Raw genomic sequence first — 10,935 nt, forward strand, 5'->3', positions numbered from 1 at the left:
CTTTGACTCCATCATGTTCCTCTAAACATGTGGATCCTTAATTGTACAAATCCACCCAACCACTTTCTGTTGCTGCTTGATTTAATTAGAATGAAGGAATTGAATGATTGAGAAAGTCTGAAGTGTGTGAGATCACACACGTTCACCCTGTGAGGGGCTGAAAGTAACCAGTCCATGAACCAAACCATTAATCTGATTGGCTATTGATCTCTGTGAGCCCATCCGCTGTGATGTCACAGCAATCCAACAGATTATATAACCAATGAGTGGCCAGTGTGAAGTGGAGCAATGCTCAGAATAGAGTGACATGGTGAAGTGTGTGTGACTGTGGGGTATCACGTGACCTCCCATTGAGAACATCAAAGTTCAGCATTTCCAGCTTAACCACACCCACGTTCATCCTCTTAATGGTTAAAATACACACCAAAACTGTGATCTATTGGTTATTAATAGCTCACTCATTCTCAGTTGATTCTTCCATGAGAATAAAGCAAACACTGAACCACAAAAACATGTAATGTTGTCAAAGAAATAAAAGTTTAATTTAAAAAAACACCCAAAACCAGGTCCAAAGTGTTCATAAATGTGTTTCTAACGTTTTCACTGGGTCACTCTATAAAAACTAAATGACTAAAGAAGTCAGGAGAAAGTTAAAAACACACCAAACTATGGATAATGTATTTTATTGATCCATATTAACAAAAACTGAACTAAACAACTTGGACTTGTGGAAGGGAAGTATTGGCCATCAACAGCAGGTTTGGAAATGAATCGCCATGATGGAGAACTCAATGAGCAGGCTCTGGAAAAGAAAGCAAACCAAATGGGTCAGAATTATTACTTTCTTTGTTTTTATTTAAAGATTATTACTTTCTTTAAATATCACATCAAAACAGACAGACTGCACTCCACACATCAGTGACATCTAGAAACTGGTGGGTCGGGACCCAAAAGTGGGTCATGGACCTGTACTGGGTGGGTCGCGGACAGCTGGTCAAAAATAAATAAATACCTAATGTCTCTCATTTTGGACTTGTCTTTTATTTTGAAATAAACTTTTCTTTTGACAGGCATGCTGTGAAATGCATGTTGAAAATTATATATATATATATATATATATTAAGAGCTTCACTGTTCAGAATAAATACTAGTACAGTGGTTCCCAAAGACGGGTACAGGAGCATATTGCAGGGGGTACACAGAGCGATTGAATTAATTTTAAAAAATAATTGGAAAATGTTCTAAGTTTTATTTTGGACAGATTGACCACAAGCTAACAGTACTATTGCTCAATAAAATACTACAATTTCTTGTAATTTACTGAAACAGGTTATTTATGCTGTAGAGGTCATTTTATCACACTTCTGACATTAATTAGCTACATTCTTAAAAAGGATACCATATTTGCTTACTGTACTATTGAAGTAATCACAAAAAAGTACATGACATTTTTAAAAAAAATAATTTCCACTTTAAATTCCACTCCTTGTTTTAAAGCTGTAGATTACACAGTTAGGGATATAGGAGAACCCACTGTTCCACTAATGAAAAAGCATATTATTAAACTAGGCAAGACCTGTATTCACAAAGTAAATACATATTTGGTCATTGAAAATTGGCAAAAATAACCTGTGTCTGGATTTGTTGACAAGTTATATAACGCAGGAAAAACAGAAGACTGACCTTGAACTTAAATATGACCTTGGACAAAGGTCAAGGTCACATATCGAAAAGAAATGTTGTTTAAAGGTACCAGTCTGAGCACTGTATCTCTGTATCTCAAAGGCTTTTTTGTGAGGTCATGAACTTTGACCCCTACCCATTTTTTACTGGTAGGTCGTACAGCTTCGATCCAATTAAATAAAACACTCTACTTTAGATTAACTTTTCAGAAATGTAAGCTTTAAACTTGCACGATAAATATTAGTAGATATATTGAAAATTTAGTTTTTTGACCATGACATTTTGGCACCAAAAAAGGTTGACTGCACATCCTTAACATTGCCCCATGAGATGACATACGTGTCATTAAGTTATAGGAAAATAAGTTTTTTGTTGTTTTTTTTTTTACCTTAAGTGAAGGTCAAGGTCACACATGGAAAGGAAATGTTATAGGGAAAAAAGTTTTTTTTTTTGGTGAGATCATGAAGTTTGACCTCTACCAATCTTTTGACTGGTAGGTCGTACAGCTTTGATCCTATTAAATAAAATACTCCACTTGAGATGAGCTTTTCATAAATGTAAGCATCAAACTCGTACCATAAATATTCGTAGAGATATGGAAAATTTTGTTTTTTGACACTTGACGAGACCTTGACATTGACATTTTGGCGCCAAAAAAGGTCAACTGCACATCCTGGACATTGCCCCAATGAAATGATATACAGTACATGTCATTAGTGCTGCATTAATAGCCTAGGAGGAGTTTTAGGACAAAGCAAATTGCGGAAAAAAATAAGAACTCCTACGATTACAATTATGGAGAGGGTAATAATGATATGAAAAGGGGGGGTACATATTATTTGACAAAAATGCAAAGGAGGTACACGGGACAAAAAAGTTTGGGAACCACTGTGCTAGTATCAGCAGGCTACATCAGTAATTCATGGAATATTGCAGAAAACAACGTAACCGAACTAGCGTTTGCTAAGCAAGCATTTTCCGATGGATAAACGTATGACACAAACGCAATGAGAGATTAAACCACAGGCTTTAGGGTAATTAATGAATCTGCATGCGATTAAAAAGAAAAAAATTGAGAGCTATTGATCTCACTGCTCTGCGTTACTTGAACAGCGTAGCGTTGACATGGAATCAGAGCTAAAATTCACTGCTTTACTGGTTTATTTTCATTCAGCCACTTGTGTTTGTTGCACAATTCTTCTTCACTGTTTACTTGCAGAATGTAAACGGTGGGGGTGACACTGCCCCCACTACTTCATGTAAGGTACTGCAGCAACAATAAAGCCCACAGGGCAATGAAGTGTGTGTGTAAACCTGCTGCAGAAATAATATTGGTCTACTTACGGTCCTTCACGGCCTTCTTGCCTTGGAAAAAAAAAAATGAGAGGCTACGTTAGACATTTAATCTTGGTGTCACGTGTTTAATATGCAACATCAAACATTTATCCCCAGCTTGAATTATTTCACCTTAAGTTTTCATAATAACGTAACAAAATATTTATTTAATCAAGGAACATTTTTTTTATCTCTATCAAATGTGGACAGACTTGAACTCACTGGGATAGGAGATTTTGTAGTAGACGTATGTCATGAGGCCGAGGCCCACCCACACCTCCTGGTATGCATGAGCGTAAGGCTTCATCTGGGCCCACCAGCTCGCTAACGCACGTCCAGCCATCTGTGGGACAAAGCACCAACACAAGTCAAACACACGTGTTTAACCTGAGATTTAAGATCATGAGAGCAAACTCCCACAGTGTGTGTTGAGTGCAATAGATGCAGAAAGCTCCACACTTTCCTCGGTTGGATCATGTATTAAGTGATATCATGGTATCCAGATTAAGAGTGTGAATAGAGCGAACATTGGATAATATTGGCCAAAATTCAGCATTTTTATAATAATCGATAGTCATTTTTTTCCACCGATAACCAATGAAATAGGTTTATTTTAAAACGCGCTCCCTCAGCTCTTATACAGACACCTCTCTCTGCCTGAAGTCATAATTCTTAGTTTAAGGTCTTTATTATTATTATTATTATAGATCAGTAGGGATGAAACGTTTCACTCAACTCCCGATACAATTCGATTCACGATATGATTCTCTCACAATCTATTTTATAGAATGAGACTGTAGACAAATGATGACTGAAATTTTTTTTTTTTTCAAAAAAAAAAAAAAAAAAAAAAAAAAAAACTAGAAAATGCTGTACTATTTTCTGATAAACTGTGCAAAACAATACACTTTAAAAAATAAATCCTGAATGACATTTAAAAAAAAAGAGAGATACAAATTATGAAAAAGCCTGTTCATTTAAGTTCTGGCTCTACATTAAACTATGCAAAACTGAAAATGTATTTTGTGCCTTAACAATTTATCTGGTTGCATCCGTGCGAGTGGATGTGGAGTTATTTTGGACGGAGCGGCTGAGCTGAGTAAAGGTTGCAGACCCCTGACCAGGGGAAGAGGGTTAGGAGACCCCATTATAAGAGCTGGACCCTCTGAATTGAATTCCATGGGGTGAAGCAATGCAGATGCTAAATCGGTTATGCTACTGTTAAGTTAATTCCAGAAAAAACAAAATACATGTAACCTGGTGTTATGCTTTGCTGTTATTAAAAAAAAAAAAAAAAAAAAATGTTACGTCTTCTTTTAAAATTATATAAAAGAAATGACCTGTTATTTCATCCACTGCTTGTTGCAAAAAAACATAATATTGACACTAAAACCTCAAAAACAAAACAAACAAAAGGAGGGAAAAAAAATGGTGTGACCAAATTCTGTGCTGGTGCAAACAACTGAGAAAGTTAGTCGCACCAGTGCCACCATGGGAAAAGTTAGTGTAGAGCCCTGTTTAGGTACTGGTAATGCTTATGCAAAATGTCATGTCATTAGATTGTTGTATTTTTATTTGTTTTATGCAATAATAAGAGCTCAAAATGATAAAAAAAAAAAAAAAAACACTAATTTATCTTAATCAATAATTGACCATCTTAATAATTCATCAGTTAATGGATTTCTGCAGCATTAAATGGAAGCTTCAACAACCTAAAGATCAACTGCTAGCCTTGAGGTGTCAGATACCAATGCACACCTTGGAACGCTAATTTGAATCCATGTGTTACAATACTTTTTATAAATAGTATTATTTATTATTATATAGTCTTGTTGCAGATTTATTTCCATCACAGCCTTGTTGTGCCACCTATTGGTTTGGAGGAGTATTTAAAAACTGATGCTTTGACAGGCTTTAATTACAATCACATCGTTAAACCGGTGTGTGCACTGGTGCCCATGGGTTGAAAATGTATCTTATTAAAATATACTGCATTTAATCTATGGATAAATGTGAGCACTTCTGGGATTCTTAGCCTCATGCTGTCTGCGCAGCACTTGCTATCTCAGATAGCTAAGGTTACAGCTCCACGAGGTGTTAGCAGGCTTTGTTAACATTATTCACTAAAAACAAAACACAATTTAAAACATTTGAAGTCAATCTAACTAATTAAATGAAGTAAATGTATGTTTAATTAATGGATAAACGATCAGCCAAGTGCAACGATAGATAGCATTAGCTGAAAGCTAACTGCGAGCAATCACCTTGACAAACAATTTTAACAACCGAAGTGACAGACAAAAGCTTTGTTCGAAATTCATGTTAATTACAAAACGGTCTGTAATAATTATTAATTTATCAAAATCCCAAACAAAGCGTATTTACCGTTGAGGTTGACCCGCTGCAGGAAGAAGGTCAACAGAAAAGCTGCTACGCTCCAAAGTCGGGCCAAGGATTCTTCTTCTGTTGTTCTTATTGGTGTAGTTCTTCCTCTACGGTTTGCACTGCAGCGCCACCACGTGACAGCATGGTTAGATTCATCTGAGAATGCGGTTTGATTTTAAGTTTTTTACTTTTGTTTTCTTTTTCTTTTTAAGATGTAGTTGCTTATTGGTGAAGTTCACTGTTAGTGCCGTTAAACTCGCATTTTATGTTACACATCTGTAAAAAATGGAAGTTAGTAAAGAGACAGAGGCAGGTTTTTATAATCTCCATTTGTTTTTAACTACACGTGAAAAGATGCAGGTATATTGAACGATTCCATTTAACTTTCCCTTAAGACAAATGAAACAAAAAATACTTTTATTTGATTTTTCATTTATCTGATGGTTTTTTGTTATTTCATTAGCTCTCTGCTCTGGTCTGGGTGACTGGGAGGACCATCAATGCTGTCTCCTTATCTGATTCATCTGTGTTCAAACCCTTAGGATTAGTGGTCACTTTGGATTTGTGTGTTTTTAGAATGGATATGTTAAACGTATCCGTAGACTATGCATACGCAGCGCCCTTCATTGGCCAATTTAGATCACATGATATGATAGGTGCACCACGTGACTTAAAGTTTCGTCAGTTGAAGTTTAGCTCATATTTATTTTTAGCTACCTCGCTAACCCTTTTATTTTATCCCTATATCTAACCCTAATCCTAACCTGATTTTGGGGGGGCTGAGTCCAAGCTTTTGGTGCTACGACCTACCGATCAGGAGGTAGACCCCCCAAAATACCAAAAAGTGATCATAAAAAGTGGTTTTCTTGCCTATAACCTAACCCTAACCCTAACCCCTACCTTGTCAAAAATGGGATTCAAACCCACATTAGCAGAAGGAAGAATCCTCTAGTGCGGTGCCTTTGACCACTCAGCCATCCTGACATGGTGAAAGTTCAGGCACAACACGCTTATATAGAAAAGGTCCAGAAACGTACCCATAGTTCTGGGGGCTATGGCTACGTTTGACGTATCTCCAGACACTTTCTTTTAGGCCTGTGCTGCACTAGCTTATGTGAAAAGTGCTGTACAGAACATGCTTGATTACATTTTTTTAATGATGCCAAAGACAATTGTTTGTTTTTGTGCAAAATCCTAGGAATTAATAATAAAAAATTACCTGTTTTTAAAAATGTTCAATTCCTTATCAAACTATCATGTTTATAGGAGTGTGTGCATAGTTATTGTTGACCTGTCCTGTGGCCTGTGTGGGAAGGACTCCAAGCACTTCTGTACCTTTGCTCCAATTAGCAGGAAGCACTTTGTTTCATTTATGAGCAGCTAATGACCGACACCAATTGAAGGGCAACGAGAAAGAACCGATGCAGAGTTAATTCAGTTTGAAAAGGACACAGCTGAAGCTCTGTTTACTACCGTTTACTGTCTACGCTGTGATGAGTCCCAACAGGAGCTGTGTCCTCTGACCTCGGCCCATTCACAGGTATGCTGCAGAGGTTTGACAAAGGCAATCTATTTTTACATGTGTGCATTATGGAAATGCTGCTGCTGGTGGTTTGTCCTGTGCAGCAGTCATTTTGTCTGCTCATGTGGGCTTTATGCCTTGTTAATTAAAGTATAATGTTTAATAGTGTCTATTTCTTCTGAAGCCTACTGAGGTTATTCTTTGTGCTGCAAGTATTAAGAACATGGCATCAGGAGGACCGGAAGAAGACGATGGAGGAATACCATTGGATATCGACAACATTCACCTGTTGCTCCAAGGTCAGAGGATTCCTGTGTGTTTGAACAGACATGCCGTGTGCTACAGGAAAGTTTAGGAATCAAAAAAAGGTCTGAAAAAAGGTTTTTTTCACCAGAATAAACCAAGGGGTCTGTTGTGACCCTTTAGATTACATTCAATTTATTATTACAACACAGGTCACAAGTACAGAGTAACACAATATAGAGTGTATCCAGGCAGGAGTGCATAGTGAATGGAGTGTAATGTAAAAAAAATATGAATTAATATTTTGCATATTGATTAAATGATTATATTATGGGTAAATTATAGGTTACAACAGGATAATATGCAATATCATTACAGGTGGGATTAAAAACATTGATCAATTATTATGAGTAAATGACTAGTGTGTGTGAACCATTCACTCATCCAATAAATCCTATGTACCTATTATGTATATATATATATATATATATATATATATATATATAGAATAGATGACAACATGCTTGTGATAACAATATGATACAATAGTTTTGGGATGGGAAAAAAAATTACAATTGGAAGAATAACCATGCCTTTATTTGACTGTAACTCTGGACATACTTAAAAAATGTACATGCTTTGGGTATGACCTTTTCAACTCAATAGGAACATAAAATATAAAGACAAGCCATAAAATTTGCACGATATATTGTCCCACCTTTGGTACCTATTGTTACAAATACAGATTCTATGAATACCGCAGTTGGAAAAAAAACATTTTGCTCATATTGCTCTTTTATTTCAAATTGGGATGTCTCGATCACCATTTTTGGCTTCATTCTCGATAGAATTTGGGGATTTTTAATATCTTCCAATCCTGACTATTTTTGATTAAATTTTTTTCCCTTGAATATAGATATAAAAGCTGATTTATTTGTATGTATGTATGTATATATATATATATATACATATATATATATACACAGCATATACATATATATACAGTATTTACATATATACATATATATGTGTGTGTATATATATATTTACTATACAATGCAACTATATGGTGATCAAAAACTAAAATTACAGACAAGCAAAATCTCTAAAATTTTCTATACATCCAAATCAAGTCACATGATTTTAACTCCCGAAACACATTTGGTGTGAATGCAGCATAAATTCAATTTGTGGCATTGACTGTGCCATTCTTGTTCATTTATGAAGTCTTGCGACCTACTATCGCGACACAAAATGCTTCAGCGATCAACCGGTAGATTGCTATCGACGTCCCCAGATAGCATACAGATATGGGCCACATCTTGCAATCATCTGGTACTTTTTGCATTCTTCTGGCCCATACAAAGTAGACGTGAGCCAAAATTGGCCCACATATGAAGCTGCAAATGTGGGCGAGTTATCTTGAAACATAATTGGGCCAGTTTTGGCTGAATTATGGCGAGTTAGCGTCATAGAGTGTGTGTGTGTGTGTGTAGTAACTCATTGGTGTCCAAGTTCTTTCAAACATAATATTATTACCTGATATTTTCACTGGCATTCATTTATTTACTTGTTTCTCTGTTAGCAAGTACTTCAATATGCCAATCGAACATCTTTATGAAATTTGAGTCTGGGGATAGACTCGGTGTGTAAGTCTCAGTGTATCAGTCACTCACTGTCTTGGAAGTCTTCCCCTCCTGTCGTGTGATGGTGTTACAGCACTTTATCTTTCTTTAGCTCAAAGTAGAAGTCTGAGTGATCATGCAGCTGGGTGAAGGAAGAGAGACCTTTTATTTTGTCCTTTAAACGTACACACAGGTTCACTAAAAATGGACAGTTGGAGAGTTGTTCATTTGTCTGATGTTGGTGAGTCCTTTGCTATTTGCATGTACTGTAAGGTTACAGCTGGAAGTAAAAGCTCATGTTATATATATTCAAACTGGGGCTTCATTAAAGAGCATAAATCAGCCTGTCATGAATGCACAACTTTATTTCTGTAACAGTGGAACACGAGCAGATCCAGAAGCGAACCTTCACCAACTGGATTAATTCTCAACTCTCTAAGGTGAGATGATTGCAAACAAAAAGTATTTTACAGCAGAACATCATTTAACACATTGATAAAGCTTCAGCAACACAACATAATAATATTTCTTAAAAAGAACATTTTATAGTGTCAGACATGTTTGCTCCACGTGCAAATCCATGTTTGAAATGATTACTTTGAGAAGCTGACATGTAAGTGTGTTGCTGAGTGTGAGGTAGACTGCTGACTCACTGAGCAGACTTCCAACAAGTCACTGTGGTACTATTTCAATAGAACGAAGCCTTGAACTGCTGACATGAGTCTAAAGTATAAATAGTGCTGCAGTGGAACAGAGCTGCACATCTACGTCTGTTGGTGAATCTTATGAATTACATCATATTTGTGAATAAAAGCCATCGTCTGGAAATTAAACTATACAAATAAGTTCAGTCTGTCATCATCTACATGTGGTATAAATTGACTTACATTTGTGACCAAACCAAGTAAAACAACTTCACTCTGAACATGTCACACTCACTTCTAAATCACTGATTCTGAGTCTAGTAAGGATGCAACAGGTAAATACAGGTAAGTCTAAGCTCGAGGCTCAGTTAGTTGACTCTTGTGCTTCTTTGCAGAGATGCCCTCCATCCTTTATGTCCGACCTGTTCACAGACTTAAGAGAAGGGTCACAGCTGCTCGACCTGCTGGAGGTGATGAGCGGTCAGACGATGGTGAGATCCTGTTTCGACTGCAAACTATCAGATGTGTAGCGGGAGGATGTAGAATAAAGAAGATGTTTTAGTGTGGAAAAGCATCTGATGGTTAGATGTCTTGACAGAAAAGACAAAGAGGAAGAGGAGTTTTCCCACAGAGGGCGAACATTGAGACCGCTCTGACCTTTCTCAGGAGGAAATCTGTGAGTCTATGGCTGTGTTCAAAATGGCTACTAACATACTACTCATACTAAGTCATGATGTCAAAATTACTATATACTGTCTTCACATTAGATAGTATGAAAAAATTGAGTATGCAAGAAATGCTTGGATGTGCATGGTGGGCACACTAGTCATGCTTAAATGCCCCACGATGCATTGCAAGCGGAATGTAAAATGCTCCTGAGACCGACTTCAAGCTAAAAGTCAAATTTCTCCTTTTAAAAACAAAAAGCATCTCTTGTTGTCTTCTATTAGTTTTTAACTTATTTGTTTATATTCTGCTTAGTCATTTTCTCACTTAAAATGCTTTCAGAACTTTCAAAGATGGCGACTCAACAGAGATATTTAGCCTCAGTGTGCTTCAGGTTCAAAATGCATCTTGGGAAACTTAGAAGTGTTCTTCAGTGGGAACGTTCGTCATCCTAATCATAATAACCATACTTAGTACATAGTATATAGACAGTACACACTCATTGAGTTTGTAGTGCATAGTATGGAGTATGTCATTTCAAACACAGCATATGAATAGTCACAGTCTGATGACTCTGAGCTGCACCACCATCAGCCTAGTGTTGTGCTTCTTTGGTCGCAGATCAAACTGGTGAACATAAACATCCCAGACATCATGGACGGGCGGCCCTCCATCATCCTCGGCCTGGTGTGGTCCATCATTCTCCACTGCCACGTAAGATCATCTGCGTGTGTTCGAGAACATCAAACAGAGATGATGGATGATGGACTGTCTTTCTTTGTGCTTTTCAGATCGAGGAGCTTGCCAGTGCTCTCTCCTTTAGCTCTTGTAA

General features: G+C 36.8%; 1 protein-coding gene and 1 long non-coding RNA gene across 2 annotated transcripts; one reads left to right on the top strand and one right to left on the bottom strand.

Moving 5' to 3' along the window:
• Positions 1–667: 667 nt before the first annotated feature.
• Positions 668–5,540, bottom strand: atp5mj (ATP synthase membrane subunit j). The gene is made up of 4 exons (XM_028439855.1): positions 5,404–5,540; positions 3,241–3,361; positions 3,028–3,048; positions 668–802 (listed from the first exon to the last, which is right to left on the bottom strand). Exons 2-4 carry the CDS (start codon positions 3,359–3,361, stop codon positions 789–791), a joined length of 156 nt encoding a protein of 51 aa, XP_028295656.1. The 5' UTR covers positions 5,404–5,540; the 3' UTR covers positions 668–788.
• Positions 5,541–9,214: 3,674 nt separating this feature from the next.
• Positions 9,215–10,070, top strand: LOC114457428 (uncharacterized). The gene is made up of 3 exons (XR_003672943.1): positions 9,215–9,233; positions 9,833–9,928; positions 10,036–10,070. It is a non-coding gene; the product is annotated as an uncharacterized LOC114457428 (long non-coding RNA).
• The last annotated feature ends 865 nt before the right edge of the window (positions 10,071–10,935 follow it).

The sequence above is a fragment of the Gouania willdenowi genome, chromosome 24 (genome assembly GCF_900634775.1).
Source record: "Gouania willdenowi chromosome 24, fGouWil2.1, whole genome shotgun sequence".
In the NCBI taxonomy this organism is placed as follows: domain Eukaryota; kingdom Metazoa; phylum Chordata; class Actinopteri; order Blenniiformes; family Gobiesocidae; genus Gouania; species Gouania willdenowi.